General features: G+C 43.3%; 1 protein-coding gene across 1 annotated transcript in view; it reads left to right on the top strand.

Annotated features, from left to right (window-relative positions):
* The first annotated feature begins 3892 nt into the window (after positions 1-3892).
* Positions 3893-18343, top strand: part of map3k22 (mitogen-activated protein kinase kinase kinase 22) — a 34999-nt gene continuing 20548 nt past the window's right edge. The window contains exons 1-3 of the mRNA XM_072378022.1: positions 3893-4289; positions 12273-12356; positions 12980-13024. Coding sequence (XP_072234123.1) covers positions 12338-12356; positions 12980-13024 — 64 coding nt within the window. The 5' untranslated portion in view covers positions 3893-4289; positions 12273-12337. The remainder of the gene's footprint in view (positions 4290-12272; positions 12357-12979; positions 13025-18343) is intronic.

The following is an 18343-nucleotide window of genomic DNA, read 5'->3' as shown; positions in this document are numbered from 1 at the left end:
CTTATTACTGATCTTTCTATCGTGACACTTGGACTATGAAAGGGGTGTTTTATGCTTTGACTAAAGTGACATCATTCAAAGCCTACAGGTTCAGTAATTGATGAATAGTGAATTGGATCAATGAGTAGCAGTGGATTTGCACCCCCCCTTTATATCAGATTATTACTAAGTAACTACAAGCTTTACCACACAGATAAATGAGCATTGGCAAAGAGATAGTAGATTACAAATTAGCTTCTAACTGAGTGTTTTCAAATTCAGTTTTATTCCTGTTGCACAACTTCACAATGAGAAAAATCCCAACTAGTTCCTCTAGGCAAGAACCTGGATACATTCGAGAAAAACTGAACTTTAAGAGAAACCTCCAGCAGAACCAGAGTCGTGGAGGGTATCCATCTGTCTCACTGACTGAGGTGAAGAGGCAGCAAGAGAGAAGAGATAGAAGGGAAACAGCATGAGACGATGGCCACTATGGCTGGCTGATTACTGCAGGTCAGAAACTAGAGAGAAAGTACAAACTGCAGGAGAGAGACTCACAAAGTCGGTGGAAGTCAGTACTGCAGTGGCATAGATGCACTGAGCGTGAGGGAGGTCGACTTAGGGTCTGCTGGAGCCCATTATGAAGTTGTTGAGAAATCCAAATAAGGAACTGCGATAGACAAATCTAAAAATAACAAGTGCGTGGACATCACTTTGAGCCAGGACTAATGCTGATACAGGTAAATAAAGGCACTGTTAGAGGATTGGCTTAGAATTTAAGTGAAACGAAAGGACATTTTCTAGTCAAATAACTAGGGTTCTTCATATTACCGAAGGCTGACTACACTGCAGGATACAGGCTATTTATATATGTTTTTATAAATCAACCAGTCGGAACATAGAAACAGGGTCAACTATACCTTCTCACTGAGATAAATGTTTCTGTCATTTCGTTTTCTCATTTGATGGTTTTCAAAAAGAATCCAGATGTTTCACAGCAGAAATTACAGTCCAAACATAGACCAATAAGAGACAGGTGAAACGTCCAGCCCATGAACAGTCCAGGAGTCTGAAGAATACAAGGAAAACCACTGCAGAACCCCAAAAACAAACAGCCAGGGAACACAAGGAGGACACAGGGGACATCAGGTGGGAAAATATACCAGGAGGCGTAATCAACAGATTGAACACAGGAGGGAAAGCTAACAGCAGGTTGCAAAGCTGATGGAATGCGTAAGGAAAAAATAAAAGACACCATGCGCTCAAACCAGAAGACCACTTTTTTGAGAGAAACCACAAAAGACAGATACCAAGAAAGTTTGTTTGAAAGAAGAGATCCCCGTGGATGTGTTTAGTGGAGTTTTAAGCAATGATTTTCTAAGAAATGCACTGCAGTTCTGTAACTGTTTACAAAAGCTGCTGTCTTTGCACTCGCTGGGGAGAGTTATCACCTGACATGTGGTCCAGAGGATGGCCCAGGGCAACGGATCCTCTGCTGGGAGTCTCAACTGGGAGCGACAGTGTGCCGGGAAGGAAGTCCGCCATTACTGTCGAGCTTTTGATCTGTTTAAAAAGATTTTTAGAAATGAATAGAGAGAAACTCACAACACCTCGCAGTGTTTTTAGATTTAGTTTGGGGTTTTTTTTGCCCCAGAGGATGAATAGGTTTTTCAAAAATACCCTTTTAGCAGAACATAAAGATAAAAAACAAGACGGCTGCAAAGATAAGCACAAGTATGTAAACATTTCCCTCCAACACATTAATCTTACCAGCTTCTTCCAGCACTGCAGGGAAACCAGAAGCAGGTTAGATACCCAAAACATGCGCACACAGCTCCACCGGGCCCAGAGGACGCCCAACAGAGACTCATCACAGACCTGAGATCACTTGGCTGGAAGTCATTAGTAAATTAACTAGCATTTGAAGACTCTTGTGCCACTTCCAGCACTGCCGCTGAAGATGTTACCTCTTGTGAATTTGCACACTTGTGTATTAATGCTCCCCAGAATCGACCAGTATTTTTGAGTTCCGATCTGACGTTTGCCAGTGGTAAAGTATATCTTATATTACTGGGGACATACATGTGTGCCACAAACATAAAAGTGGGCGGAAATAAATGAAATGCTCACAATGAATACAATATAAAAAAAAACAGCTGATTACATAAAACTGACAGTGAGAGCATCCTGCTCAATCCAACTCAATCCTCTTTGGTATTTTAAGACTCTGTCAGGTGATGCTGCAAAATCCATTGAGACTCACACACACACACACACACACACACACACACAGAGAAGCTGTTATTGTTCATAACGTCCGCATGGGGGTTTCATCTTCAGCACAATTTAGCAGTGCAGACATCTGCAAGCACTGCAAATCCACAGAGGGATGCAAATTTCCAATTGAAATTCACTGCACTGAAGCAGTCCTGCACAGAACAAGGGCATGTCTGATCACAAGGAAACAGCGCTGTGTGGAACTAACGCGAAGCGAGGGATGCCGAGGCCAAGGTCAGAGGAGCGTTTTTTTTTTTTTCAGATCATCAGGTTGCGTTTTTTGTGCCCATTACAAGTACACTTTTGGAGACATGTAGCACTTATTTCTTTGCTACTTAATAGAAATGTTGAGAATGAAAGAACTGAGCACAGTGGAAATTAGCAGAAAAATAATGGTTCCCTCAGTGATACTACTTAGAAGTCGTGCCACATGTTTACTGCCTGCTCGTGACATTTATGAGTTACGGTCTCTGTCACTGTCCACCATCACTGACAACAGTTCACCTACTGATGCTGTCAGTGGAGCTGTGACTGGAATCATCCACAGGTTCGAACCATGTCAGAACACCTGAAGCTAAAGAGGTTAAAGAGGATTATTTTGTATGGATTTAAATCCCAGTTCCAAAAAAGTTGGAGTGCTGTGTGAACTATAGATAAGAACAGAATGTGACGATTTGCAAACCTCATAGATGAACATTTTCACCACAATATGACATTGAAAAACATCAAATGATGAATGTGAGAACATTTTAAATGTTATCTATCGATTAATCTATTAGTTTATCCTGAATCTGATGACAGAAACACACTAACTGGTCGGGAATGGGGCAACAAAAGTCTGGAAAAGTAAGTGGTACTAAAATAAAACTACACTTCAGCACTACACTACAAATCATCATAAGATTCAGAGAATGTGGAAACATCTCTGTGTTAAAGGGACACGGATGAAAACCAGTATTGGATGTCTGTGGTCTTGGTGCCCCGAGGTGGCACTGCATTAAAAAAAGGTCGTGATTCTGTCATGGAAATCACTGCATGGACTCTTCCAGAAATCATTGTCTGTGAACACAGTTCAACGTGCCAATCACAAATGCAGGTTAAAGCTCTATCATGCAAAGAAGAAGCCATATGCGATCCAGAAGCACAGCTGTCTCCTCTGGACCAAAGCTCGGCCAAATATTGTGCAATGTATGTAAACTTTTGAGCCTTCAGTCTTGCACTGTATGTTATGATATCTGGCTCTTTGACTGCAGACTATCCACATGTGTATGAACAATATGATACACATGGGAACTGCTTAGGTTTGATTTATATATATGTATATATTCTAAAATTTGCTTATAACCGCAACCTTGGATTGGATAAAGCTTGTTTGGTTCAGTTGAAAATAGACACAGAGACAACAGAAACACATTGGAGAGTTTGGTGTGGAGACAACATTTTAAAACACCATGTTAAAGTGTTTTAGTTCAAACTACCATCAGTGTTTCTTGAGTAGAGCGATTGGAAAATGGCTATGTAAGGTAACGGTTGTAATAGCTCCAGGTGTCCACGGGGAGGCGGCATTCCCTCCGCTTTGCCGCCGCTGCCTTGGTAACGCACCACCGGAGAGCGTCACCACTTCCTGGAGCTCACGTTGTTGCTGACATCAGAGGCGCAGCTCGGGGGAGAAACTCAGCTCCTCAGTTCTGTAGTGTGTGTTGAGACAAGCGAAGCGCAGGTCGGAAAAAACTTTACTCTGCATCCCATCGGCAGCTGCAGTTTATTCTCCTCTGCAGGCACGACCTCCTGCTTTGGATTATGCACCTCTGAGAAGAGAAGCCCTTTCTGCCAAAGTACAGCTCGTTCATGTTGTTTCTGTGCTACAGTACTGAGCACAGTTTCCGGATTCCAGCTCACTGTTTTAGGAAGATTTTCCTCGCATCTTTCGGGATTTTTCCGCTGTTTATTGGTCATAAATTACAACCTAAAACCAAGTCAGCTTTATAAATCCTGCAGCCACAACCAGAACATGGACACACTTAAACAACAAGGTAAGATTTATTTCTCTTGCCCCCCACCCCCACCCACCCTCTGCTTACTTATTTGTCACTGTTTCCTGTTTACAGCAAATTAAATGCCTGAACAATAAAAAAAAAGAATTTGAGCTATTGTTAATTGTATGATCAGTGCTACAATGAATGTGCTAACAAAACGCAGACATGTTCACGTATATTGACAGCAGCCTTATTGGACAGGCCTTCTTGCAAGTGGAAACTGTTACTTGGACGGCCTCCAGTGGGTTTCAGTGCAACTGTTTCAATTGTGAATTTGAACAAGCCCATAATCGGCCCTTTACGAACACCACTGTTTGCTTTTGTGTGAGGAGAACTGATTCAATGTATTCCCTGCTGGAATAAAAGTTTAGAATTGATTTTAGAGGTTGTTTCCTGTCCAAAAAGTGCACTTTTCACGTGGTTCTAACAGTGTTAGAAGACATAAACTGCATGTGTGGAGATTTGTCTGATTTCTAAAAGTCATCGTCTGCAGGCTTGCAGACTCATTCATGGTTTGTCCATGTTTTGCTTTGTAAGTCCTCTGTGACCTCTGTGGTTCGTAGTGGTCGACTGAACAGTTTTTTTCTTGAAAGGTGGACTCATCTTTCGACTAACTATTTGTCTTCCAAGTCCCCGATTGTCGGTAATGTGCCGAGGCTGTTGTAAAGAATAAGTGATGAAGATGCGGTGTTCCACATGTATATTTCAGGTGGCAGATCACAGAGCCGTGCCAAATTAATTTAATCAGGCCTCATCTAATAAAATCAATCCGAGGTGCACTCACAAGACGGGAGCCGGAGAAGCGAACTGATGGATGAGTTTATCAGCACTTTGGAAGGCCCTCAGGCTCAGAAATAGTGGGAGAGGAACTGTCAGGTGGAAACCGCCCACAGATATGGTTGGTGTGCCTCTGGCAAAACAATCCACGGAGCTGATAACAGCACTGGATCCCACCGCAGATGCCACCAGAGACGGATAAAGGGAGTTTTTAATTGTGTTTTGATGGTACCAATAAAGAAAGAGGTCTGAAAGAAGAGTTAAGAGCTGGACTTTGTGTTCGCAGGTTGACTTGTTGCAAAGGTTGACAGGATAAGGAAAGTCTCGGGGTGTGTTTTCCGTGTTGCAGAGTGCACAGAAATGTGTAATGTGCTCCAGATGCCTCTCATACAGCCTATATTCTTATACCCACCTGACAGGCAACGATAACTCTCTTTAACACCCTTGCTGTCAAATTTCAGGACTGGCTTTGATGCGAGTTCATTAGCTGAGTGTTGTAATGAGAGTGAACATGACCTGGGCTCCGTTGCCATAATATGCTGGATTCTCAGAAACTTGACGGCTTGCCAGACGCCCACTGACCAGAAATCTGCTGGTCAAAGATTACAGTGAATCATATGGAGTGACTCATTATGGTCTCTCGAAGGCCTTTTTAAGATGTGGTTGCCCATTTATAATAGAAAATAAGAGACAAAGATTTACCATTAAGTGTGAGATACGAGTCTGGCTTAATCAGCCTTACTTGACTATTACAATACGAGAATTACTTAGTGCGAAACAATCAGTAAAGTCTTCCTGCATTCAATCAAAAACGTGCATAATTGTGCTGATATAATGGTCATGGACCAATAGCTAAATTCAATTAAGCCAGAACTGAGGCTTTGAGAAGAACATGTCGGTGGGATCCAAAACTGAGGAATGGTGAAGGACCATTGGTACCAACGCAACCCTTTTTAACGCTTCCAGTCCAATGAAACTTCCAACCTGTGATGTTATGGGCCACAGTTTCTGTGGTATCACAGTGAAGCCAGTGATCATAACTCCAGGCCAAATAAGACCAAATTGAACTGATTTGGTCTGATCTATTTTGCAAATAAAGTTTTGGGAATTTGGACCAAACATAAACAAGTTCAGAACTTCCATTCAGTCTAAATGGAATTCACGGGGACATTGCTCGTGTGACTGAACGTGCATCAAACCGGTGAACTTAACCAATCCACCTGGCATGTGGAACTGTTGCTGTGGTGGAAATGTATCAGTTTGGTTTATTGGTGGCTGGCTGCGTGGTTTCTCAACAGGACTGTTGTACAAACTGGTTCTCTGTTGGTCGACAGGCAGCCTGAGAGGATCAAAGGAAGGGAGAAGCAGGCAGAGAGACAACCATCTGTCTATGCAGCAGTCCTGTCTTTATGGTAGACCAGCGCATGAGATGTCATTTCTGAATGAAATACGTTTTGCTCAGAGATCCGAAACGGTGTATATTTCAAATTAAGTGCTTATTTACTGCTTTACACGAGCATTGGAACATTTCCCCCTCATATTCCGAGTTAACCTGTAAATACATCACATGTAATAAACATTTCACAATGTGGCTAGGAAGCCAAGAAAATCTGGCTTTAGTACGCTTTGAAATTAGCCTACAGCAGAACAGAATGGAGACAAAGTGAAAGGCTCGAAGGGAGTCAGTCTCGGTCACCTTTTTTTTTTTTCTTTTTTTAAATTTAATCTGTGAAAGTGCAGTGAGGTCCAGCCCCCGCCGCTCCAGAAACTCAGAGGAAGTTGTCCCGATTGAGCTTTGTCTGCACGGCCTGTCTGGCTGTGAGGACAATGCCATCAGCAGCAGTGGAGCCCGAGGCCTCGAGGACAGCTGGATAGACGACACACACACAGGCAGGCTGGGTCATACAATAACACTGAGGACGAGTGTGCGTACACAGTCGTGTAAAAGACTGCAACAGGCCAGGCGTTGCAACTACGCTCCTGCTGCTTCTCATGTATTTTGTATGAATATATGAATTAAAAAAGAGAGGCCAATTCTCAGAGAAGATGGATTAAATCAGCAGGGGAGAAATGAATCGAGTCATTTTTGATTTTTCACTGTCACGTTCCCTCAGCCTCTAAAAGGCCCAGAACCGATGCGCTCTTCATGGATAAGTAGCTGGGTGGCAAAGCTCAAAGATTTTCTCGATTCCCGATGACCCACAACTGTTTCTGAGTCCCCGTCTCGTGAAACGGGCTTAAAGTCTATGAGCTGTGTCTCTGCATGGCTGCATTTGGGTGGAGAAACACAATGAGCAAATGTGCTTGTAATAGCACGTCACCTCATAATGGAAAAGATAGCTTACTTTACAGATTGCGCGGATTCCTCTCAGTTGGAGAATATGGTCCTGGTGATCCAAGGAGTGGGTGTATTGTGGACGGCAGGAGGATAACTCGTTCAATCTGGCTATTTTTAGCCGGTGTTGCATGGTTGATGATGACTGCAGACAGATCAACTCTGAGCTAATAGAGCCTTACGGTTTCAATGAAAAACATCCTGTTTCAGTGGAGTTTCGTTGGTACCACTGGACACACTTTGGATAGTAATTCTACCACTTTGTCCTGCCGCTAACACAGTTTCCATAGAATAGCATTGTTCCAGAACAGGATAGATGAATCATCTGCATACATTTTAATAGGATATTGACATTTGTGAATATTGTGTGCTTTGTAAGACCACAGGATTAAACCCTAACAGCTCATCTGGCAGCTCTCTGACTTCTAACAGTGTCTTCTAACATGCTGTTGGATAAAGATCACCATGAATGTAGCGTTCCGCATACCTTTTTTCCCCCCCATCACCTCAGACTAATCTTGCCTTTCATTTCTCACCTTTTGCATCATTCACAGGCAATTTTTAGAACGATCAGATCAGAGGTTTGGTGTGGAAATACCTGAAGTTCAGCAGTTTCTGATGTACTAAAACCAGCCTGTCTGGGACAAATAATCATGCCGCGTTCAAAGTCACCTTTGTCTCCCGTACCGATCCTTGGTTTTCACTGCAGCAGACTCGATGCGATCTATTGTTCCCCTTTTTTTCCCCTGACAGGATCACCAGTGAAAATATGTTTTAGCCTTAGTGAGGCTTAGTAGTTTGTAATATGAAGAGATCGGTTTACATTCAGTCATACCTGCTGTGTCTCTAACTGCCCGTGCACTCGCATGACAGCCCATTTATAGATGAAACAGAAGGTACAAATCCATAAATAATGGCTTCACCTCCAAAGGGAGATTCCTTTATTTGAAATAAAACATGGATTTTATGCCAGATGACGGGAAGAACCCTCTTGATGTGCTGTAGTCATTAAGCTTTGTGTCCCATTGAAGAACTTGGACCTCCTCTCGGCAATAACTCCTGTGAGACAAAGCAAGGGGAGCCAAGGTTAAGATAAATGAGTGCTCGTGCCCCCACGTGGAGTGATGTTCTCCTGCTCACTCTTTCCTAATAACACAAAGTCCTCAAGAGTGTCCCTGCTCAGAAAGCCCTCAGCGGACGTCTTGGCGATCAAGGGGACGCGCGATTGTCTTACTTCCCAGAATCAGTCAGAGTAACCCTTCTGACTCATGTGGGATGGCCACAGCATAGTCTTGGCCAGCGTTCAACAGACAGGACACCCCCGCCGCTGACCTTTTTAAAAGAGTAAGTCACCTAAATAGCTGTGGCTCACTAATCACCCTTCGCTTCCTGACTTGAGTTGCAATACCGGCGGCCCACTGAGTGTTATGACGTCAGGTGTGATGCAGCGTATGAGGCAGCCCATCAGCTGGTCTTATGACATCTGATATAAGTAAATAACTTCACATAACAGCCAACAATTTCAGTCTTGCTTTTGATGTTTGGATGTATTAAATCTGCTATTTCAGGGGATCCACAGACCTCCGTTTCCTTCTATGTGAAAGAGCTATCTTTAGCTTGCTTCATGTCTGTATTAATTGTTCACTCTTGCTGTTAAAAATGACACAAGACAAGCCTGTTTGTTCAATGTATATTTATAAGAAGCATGAACAGAGCTTTGAGGAAAATGAGTTAAGGAAAGTGTGTTAGATTTGGATGGATTTCCAGTCCTGGAGCTAAGTTAAACTGACCTACCCCTTGTTTTGGTTCCTTATTTACTGCACAGATTTCAGAGCAGTATTATTTTCTCATGTAACTCTCGGCAAGTTTTCCCCCAAATGTCAAAATACTCCTGTAAATGTTTGAAGGCCAGTCGTGCAGTTTGAGCCGCCCCGGCCCTGATAATAAGCAGGTTTTCCTTTAAGCGGTTAGAGAAGTGGGTAACTGTCAAAATTGATTTTCCACAGTTGGTCCCAGTGAAAATCCGAGCTCTTGGGAGCAGCACTCCCCAATCCTCAGTGGGTCCTCTGTTGTATTTGCGATTGTTGGACCATGGAAACCCGGCGAGCCACTCAATGTTGAGAGCTTGACCTCTGAAATGGTGATTTCTCTGGGACTCCACGTGAATGATGTCAGACATGAGGTCGTACTGCTCAGGCCACCTGGCAGCTGGAAAGCAGACCCAGCAGTTCTCTAATCTTAAAAGGGAGTGTTTCCCTTGGAGATGAAGGCCAACGTCATACTGTTTACTTGGTTAGTGAAGTGATGTAAGAGCTGAAAGAGGTTAAGTGCATGCTCACGATACATCTTCTTCCAATCATGTCAGCAAGAATAAAAATTCAGCTGGGGTTTGAGGAGTTTGGCTCTGCTTTGTCTGGCTCGTCTGAAATTCCATCCTGTGCTTTCTCCTTTTCCTTGATTAACTCTTACTGGTCCTTTCGTGCTGTGACAGATGAGAGGCCGCCGCTGGTGTAGCATTTGCCCGCCTGGTGATCTTTTGCCATATTAGACAACGAAGTCTATCACGGTGTCCGGAACACTCCTGGATAGCGTTTGCAGTTCGGTCTTACACGCGCAGACAGTCTGGTCTCTGAGGACGTGTGGCTGCTGAGCAACACGAGCGGGTGGCGATTGAGCATTTGATCTTCCAACAAGCGGGGCTGTCACATTGCCCGCCCGCCAAGAGGTGTGTGGAGAATTGGGCTGGCGATCAGTGGGCACCACTTGCCCAGCATCATGCTGGGCAGAGGGGCGAAACAGATGGACCATCTGGTGACTTGCTGGCACCGGACTGAGCCGCCTGTGTGTGCATGTGTGTGTGTGTGTGTGTGTGTGGCATCAACAGACTGGGCGGCATGATGTTGGAAGACCACCTGTCTTGTGGCTGTTCCTCATCTCTTTTATGTGCGGTCAGCGGCAGCAAACAAGCACAGCCTGATGCAGATCTTTGCTGTGACGTATTTCTTTTTGCTATTCATGCCATGCTTTTAGAATCCTTGTTTATCGAGTTAGATGGTCATAATGTGACATGTTTAAATCACTCTGCTTTCATACAGTTCATTGAACCATTTCTTCCCGTACCACCACATTCATCCTGTTGAATATTAGCTTTCTATTCGCTTCTTTGTGTGCACGGACACTGTGTTACCCTGAAACTCTGCCGGCATCCTGTGACTCTGCCCTTCAGGCTGTAAATCGCTCTCGTGTCTGTCTTTATTGCTTTTTATGAAAAGTTTTCTGCCTGACAGAGAAAGTGAGCGACTTTGTGTCTCTGGAGACGAGCTGAAGAGTTTATCTGTGCTGAATATTTGGGGTAAGAGAGACCAGCTGCACACAGTGCACACAGGTCGCTGGAGATAGCCGAGCAGATCTGAAATATGCCGAAATACCTCCAAATGTAAATCTCAAATTTCTTTCTCTGTTGCTGTGTTCTTTCTGTATTTTATGGTGTGTTTTCTGTGGCGGAGAAGTGCAAGTTCCAACAACTTTGAACAAAACACAACAACAGAACCCAGTTGCTGCTTTTTCTTTGTTTCATTGTTGTTTGAAAAAATCCCCAGTTTTGGGAAACACTGTTTTGTGAGACGTTGCTGTCTTGTGTTTTTCTCCTCAGCTGTTGTGTCTTCCTTTTCTTTCTGCCGTTTCTTTTGTGTTCTTGTAGTTTTGTGTCACCTTGCGTTTCCACGGCACTTTGTGCCCGAGCGTGCTCCCCTTGACAGCGACGTGCTCCGCCTTTTGAAAGAGATTTCGCTCGCTGCAAAAATGAATCAGGAAATATCGCCACGGCAGCGAGGTCTGTAGCCACCCACCGTTGGCTCCGTCATTGCTGCTGAGACACTATAGTGTGTCAGACTGTAGCCACTGACAACAGTAGCTGTGATTCTGTGCTGTGTTGCAACAGGCAGCCATTAGCAGCTACTTTTCAGATTACTCAGCCATAACCACCAGTGAGCTGTACTGTAAGATGAAAATATAACTTATTTTTCTAAGAAATCAAATTCACACCTGCTTCATTTAATGACACTGGGAATTTTTCAGTATGGGTGCAATTTTTCATCACTAATATTAGCTGCAGCCTTAAAGATAATATAATGCTGTGGCATTTGCGGTATTGCCTCACATCTCAGATTTAAGCCTTTAGTTCTTTTGGCCTTCTGAGGCATGCAGAAAGACCTGTACGGGCCTTTCGATTGATGCTCTAATGTGGAACACATCAGCTCATGACCACAATATCAACACACAGCTGTTTGTCTTGTTCCTGTTCCTCTATTTTCTAATTCTGCAAGCAAATGTTTCTCACAGCATTTGTGTGAGAAATATCTGCAAGTAGACTGCAAGCAAACATATCAGCAGGCTGAAGCATGAGGCAACGGTTTGCTCCACACTAACAAAGGGTGCATCATCTGCAAAACGGCCCCATTTCCTCCTCCGTGTGATAAGTAAATGAGCGTTCTGCTTTTCTGGTATTTCTTTTAGCAACTTGGTGCGTAAAGAAGGCATTGCATTTGTTATTCAAAAGCCTATGGTCCTTTTTACAGGCTGGATTACAAGCTTCTTGGCTGTTGAGTCGTTGCTTTTCAAAGAAAAAAAAGGATATGTCAGTCTCAGGAGAGCAGGGTAAAGAAAGATTAAAAAAATAACAGAAGTGGGGACGCCGATGTGGAAATAAAAGCTTTGTGTTGATACTGCCACCTGCGTCCTGTTTTGTCATTGTTTTTGTGCAATCGCAGAAATATTATGTGCTGCGAGCTGAAGGAGAAGAGAACAGTTTGGGCATGTTTGAAAACCTGTTTTTTCTTCTTCTTTTTTTTTTTTTTTGTTGCTCTCAGGGTGAAGTCTTCGTTTTCAGAGAGGATTTGAGCTCTGTGCTCGAGTTCAACAGGGTCACTTCCTGATGATGACAGTAAACATGGGTGAGTAGCAGATTGCTTATACAGTCTGTACATTCAGCAACATGCCTACATCTCACACTTCCTCTGGGAGAAAAAAATAACACGTGAGCGAGGAAACGTGTTAAAAGGCTGTTCATAGTTGGACCATTTCATTACACGGTCATTTGTGGAAGTATCTCCCACCCCGATTCTGAAAGCCGTACTCCGATTTTTGGACACTTTTGAAAATTGAAAGGCTGAACACAAACAACCAATCAGACATTCCGAGTGCTTATTTGTATTCACACCAAATGCATACCAAATGTGCATAAAAGTAAACGTACGAGCGCTTTTGAACACACACACACACACACACATAGAGAACTTGTCCACACAACAATGTAGCTCCACGCTTATTGTGTTCCTCCAGACAATACACTATATTTTCTCCTGTGGTATATTTTTTATGTGTACGAGACCTTGAGGCCTGGAGGAGCTGAGAGTTAAGCCTGTTGCTTAGTAAACAAAACCCAAAATATCAGATCAATATCTTTTGGTCATTCTTTCCATAAAATTCAACGTGCATGACCAGCCTTCATAACAGGCTGCATATTTTGGGCCAATTCACAGTGTGATCCAAAAGCATTGTTGTTTTTTTTCCACAGATGACGGTCTCCAAAATGGACCTGGACAGCACAGGAACACACAAGGTAATCTCTCAATAGTCAAGCACTAGGGCCTGATTAAGTCAAAGGAATGGTGTGAAATAGGCTTATTGGTGTTAAATGAGGTAAATCAGGAGCCAGTGTGAGAGACGGTTAGCTTAATTTAGCTTAGCTTAGCTTAACTCAGTTTAGCTTAGCATAACAACTAGTGACGAGGGACAAGTTGCCGCAAGTGGGCAACCTGCTCACGTCTCTGACCTTTGTCCAAAATAAAAATAAATTACAACAAGATAGACAACCTGCCCAGTAAAGAACAACAACACCAGAAAAAATGCTATTAAAAAAAGCTATAAAAGCTGTTAATTAAGGCAATAGGTTAGTCTGAAGTACACTAAGCCTCGACTGTCTTTCAATTATCAAATAAACAGGAAAAATGTACTAATAGGTGAGCAACAGAGGTGTAAGTAGATGTATTCCTGGGCTGGAAATAGAGCCATGCTAGCTGCTCAGTTCAGTTTTTTTAATTTTTTTTTTATCAAAGGTGTTTTCAGATTCCCACATTCCCACATGACAATTTGTTTTATTATAGGTTAAATCCATGGATACAGTGTGTTCATTCATCAGATTACCATTTACAATGAGTGCATTTTAATCCTGCGTGATTGTTTTTGTATGGAGATTATGTATTAATTTTTGTGCTGTGCTATTTATTACAAAATGTGTCCATGTACAACGCACAGATGGAATTAAGCAAGATCGAGCAACTGCAGAAACCTGAAAAAGGAGTCGCCACAGAGAAAACCAGCTAGCTAAAAACAGCTATTTTTCCAGCAACCTCTTCCAATTTTTCCTAACATTTAGATGCTAAGCTTTAGATAACATTCATTCAGTTGTGGTACCTACAAAAAAAATAGGTGTCGGTACAAGAATTTCCTGTTCTGTGAGTATTTGCATAGCGTTTCAATTGCCCCCAACGCTAGTGGCCTCCAATAGCATAGCCTGTTAGGAGGCACACGACCCATGTAGCTTCTGTAGTGCTTTCACATTGTTCTTTGTGTGTCATATGTTGTACAACAAGAACACGGTACAAAAGATGTGTAGTATTTTATTGATACAGTATGTGTCAGGGATGCTTGCAATATTTGACTTCCTAGCTGTTGAGTCACCGGCATCAGTTGACACTTGCAACCTAATCACCTAAGTTTTCCTCTGTTTTGAGGGGCGTCTGTTAGAATTTTTCCGACCGGTACCAGCGAATAAAATACATATGTGTGTAGTTGGGGAAAATATTATGAATAGCTGGGCACGTTTATTAAATCGTTGTTGCAGCATAGTTTCCAGTAACCCAAAGCTCCTTACTTTTCCATCACAGTAGTGGTAATGTAAACCGTTTCAGGCTGAGAGAAGGAATGTCCCAGTCGTCACATACTGAATGAAACAATCGCCAATGAGTTTCAGCACAGATCTTGTGTAAACATGAATTGCTCAACGATTGTCACACACCTAAAATACCTTACATTACATCAGAGTTTTCATGAAAGATTAACCAAGAAGGTCAAACATTACATGCATAAGCTGTTAAATTGACTGCGCCATGGTTTCGGCAAACAGCAAGTTGTGCAGAGATGTAGCTTTCCAGTGTGCCTAGCTTGCGATAGCTGGTGTGTGTGCATCTACGTGTGTGTTGTGTGAGAGATTGGACCTTACTGCTGCCACAGAGTGAGGACACATTTGGCTCCAGCTGCTAATCCTGCCGGATGCCTTTGCCATGATGTGTCTCTCTGCGTCAGGAAATCCCCTCAGAGTCTTCATTCAGATAGCTTGCCTCACTCATGCTCACAGCCGCTGCCTTGCTGATTCCTACACTCTATTTATTAGGTGGTAGGCTGCAGAATGAGCCTCTTAAAGCCAGGGCTATTCTCCAAACAAGCTTGAGGCAGTACTGTGTGCCTGCAGCTTCAGCTCACTGATGTTTTAGCAGCTCTTGCTTCAGCTTGAGCTGCAGCTACAGGTCAATATCTGCATGTCAGCCGTCTTATACCGGAGTTCCTGATCCATTTAGTCTCCTGCCACTATTTAAGTTCCTGGCATTAGCTGGGAAAAAGACAAGAGAGGGGAAAAAAAAGAAGCAGAGTGATGATGCAATGTCCTGCAATCTGCCTTCATTGTGTAATGTTGCTCACTCTGCCTGGCTTCCTGGAATTCCCCCCTTTTCTTATGCTAGTCACATTTAACCCAACGAAAGCCCAGGAAATGAGCTGCAGGTATCACAATGTGTCGACATAACAGAAGAAACAATTCTTGGTCACATTGACATGGTGTCCCTGAAGTTTCTGAAGCCGGTTTGTCAGGCTGACTCCGGCAGGGACGTGACGTTGGTGTGTGAGCTGGTTGCTTTCCACTGTGCTGGTGGTTAGCCTCGGCTGGCAGGCCGAGGACCAGGCCTGGGTGATGTAATAACTTCATTTATAGGCCAGCTCTGTGCACCACCACGCATTTCTCACACTCTCACTGCCCCTTATGCCTCCCTCTCTCCCCTCACTGCTATTATCCATAGGCTACAGAGCAGGCCTCAGCCACACAAACACACACACACACACACAGATCCACGTGCAGGCCTCTGTTTGTTTTGTATCCTTGACTGCGAGTGCACAGGATAGTCTGGAGCTCTGAGCCTGTGGAGACAGAACTGAAACAACTCCTGTCACCAGGGAGGCTGTGATTGTGAGGAGTGAGGATGGAAGTAGTATTTACAAGCGTTCTGGTCGGGATTGATTGCTTTAGTTTTTTCAGACTTAATTTCTTTTCTGGTTGATGATCAGTTTTGAGCCTTGAAATATTATTCAATCCATTCAGCAAGCAGTCGTAGCAGATGCTTTTAGTTGTCTCTGGTTTACAGAATAAATGGTCAGTGCTGAAAGTGGTGATTAGCCTTTTTAACTTCACGGTTTACCCAGAGCAATCAACAACAGCCATTAACGCTAAATTCATTCGCTGCAAAAGAAGCAAAAAAAAATAGATAAATCTTTTCATCAGAGTGGCAATGGAAAAACAGTGTCCCCCCTTGTGTCCTGAGTCAATCAAAAATCCATTAATTTCCTGATGTGGAGTCATAACGTGGTTTGCCCTGCTCTGTATTCAGAACAGAGACAGTGATTCAGTTCCTTCCTGTTCGAAGAGGACAGGCTTGGGCTAGCAGTTAGTCATCCACCACGGCTGACTGTATATGTTATATCTAGCCAGGCTTCCTCCCTGAGCTGGTACACGGACCATAAAGTGTTTAACTGCTGCACGATGGAGGGAGTTAACTTTAGATATTTCTGCCCGTGGAGGTGCGTGCGCCGTTTCCACATGTAGGTGTAATTTCCTTCGTTATTCTGTATTTATCTGATCTCTTAAACACGCTCATGGAGGGGGGAAACAAAGGTAACTGTCTCATAGTTAGTTATTTTTTACAAATAAACACCCACAGTTGCTGCCAAAAGATGTGCACTAATAAGGCAGGTTATCTGCATGACAGGAAATGCATGTTGTACTGAACTTGATGTCATCTTGGTGCCTTGGCTTAATAAAACAGCCAATAGGTTTGCCTTAATTGTCGCCTGTCACTTTTAGAATATCAGTCATCACTCCACTTGTTGCACTTGTGGCAGATACATAGTGGGTGCGACTTTTCTTATCGCTCTGCGTTATTTAGTTTTTCTGAAAGTACAGGGAGTGTGCTGCTGTGTGTTCTTCCTTACTCTGCTCCAGCTGCTATGTTGGGATAGTCAAACAAGACCTCCAGCTCTGTGGTTGGCTGCTGATGCGGCTGGACCTCACTTGATGGTGGCTGGTTGACCTGAGCAGAGGCCAGAGTAGCGCTATGTGTTTTTTTGGGGGGGTTTTTCGGCCAAGAGAGCTGGTGGGAGATGTTTTCCAGAAAAACGAAAGTTTGAGTGAAGAGCAGAATATCACAAAGGTCAGACTGGGAGAAACTTATGACCGTAGGTGCATATTAAAGTTGAAGATGATTCTTTAACAACTAAGTTTCTAGGCTGCCACATAATAAAATCTCACCAAAGGTCAGTTGTTACGTCAGTTGATACTTTGACGGGCTTAGTCCTTTGTTCAGTGATGTTTTAAGGACCTCTCTGTTCTCCAATCATCTACGAGCTTTTGCTCACGCCAAAGATCGTGCAGGTGGAGGTGAGATCGAGTCAGCACAAAATGCGTTTGGGTTATTTGTTAATTTGATTCTTGCGGTGGCCTATTCCCATTTTTCTAAGCCCGTTTCTCTGTTTTCTAAATGCAAGGACACAGCCTTGACTTTGAGAAGCACATAATAGTAGTTTAAAATAGCTGATTTCAGCGTGTAACTGTGGTGAAAGTAAATGGAAACTTGCCTGCAGTGTTTCAGGACTTCATGCCCAACTTAAAAGATTTACCCTATAAATGAAGTATCGCTGCTTGTGCTTTACTTGACATTTCTAGATTTTTTTATTTTACAAACCGGAGCTCTGGTTTTTGAAAGGGCGAAAGAAAGCAGCAAAGGGAGAAAGCCGTAATCGGTGCATTTTGTAAATTGATCGTTTGAACGTGAGTCATGTGACCCCTGGTTGAACCCAGACTGACCTTCTGTCGGTGAACAGCTGGCGTCCGGAGGGAAAAAGATCAAATGGCATCTCAGACCCCATGCTGCCTGTTTTATCCCAGCAGCTATTCATCAGACTTTCCCAGTGGTCTATCATTATTATAGTTTTATTATATTATAATACGTATGTATATATGAGTTATTCTAAAGAATGTGGTATTTCCTGCAGGTGCTGTCTGTGTTGCACACACCTGCCCAGTGGGGAAAAAAAAAATGTGTGTGTGCTTGTTTTTATGTACATTCATCATTCATCCGAGAGGGGCTGAGGTCAACGACCTCTTCTTTCTATCGTAAGCACCACGCTCAGATAATTGCTTCCATTAATGTCTCTTGATATGGTAATGTGTGACACACTCATCTGCATGATTGCTGCGTTTGCTCGCAGAGAGAGTGTGTGTGTTAGTGAGTTTGTGTGTGGCAGAATCTGACAAAGGGAGATTGGCCCGACGCTGAGATCTGGCTCTCTGGTAACCGGCTTTCAGAATGAATTTTAAGGCGCTGACGTGCACTAGACTTGACACGTTTTACAGATCGAGTGCGATTTGTGAATGTGAAACTTTCTCTTTGACTTGCTCTTCTTGTTTAGCCTGCAGCTACTTTGACTCTGAATCAGTCAGAATTTGGCAAAAGAAAGGCTCAGTTTTTGTCTCAATTCCGTTCCTGAAGTATCTACAGTGATACGGGATGAAATATTGAAGTGCTTATTAACCGAGCTCCAGGCGACCACATTG

The sequence above is a fragment of the Leuresthes tenuis genome, unplaced genomic scaffold (genome assembly GCF_036924035.1).
Source record: "Leuresthes tenuis unplaced genomic scaffold, fLeuTen1.0.hap1 SCAF_24, whole genome shotgun sequence".
NCBI classification, from domain to species: domain Eukaryota; kingdom Metazoa; phylum Chordata; class Actinopteri; order Atheriniformes; family Atherinopsidae; genus Leuresthes; species Leuresthes tenuis.
Note: the sequence above shows the minus strand (reverse complement) of the source record. Positions and strands in the feature narration are given on the sequence as shown.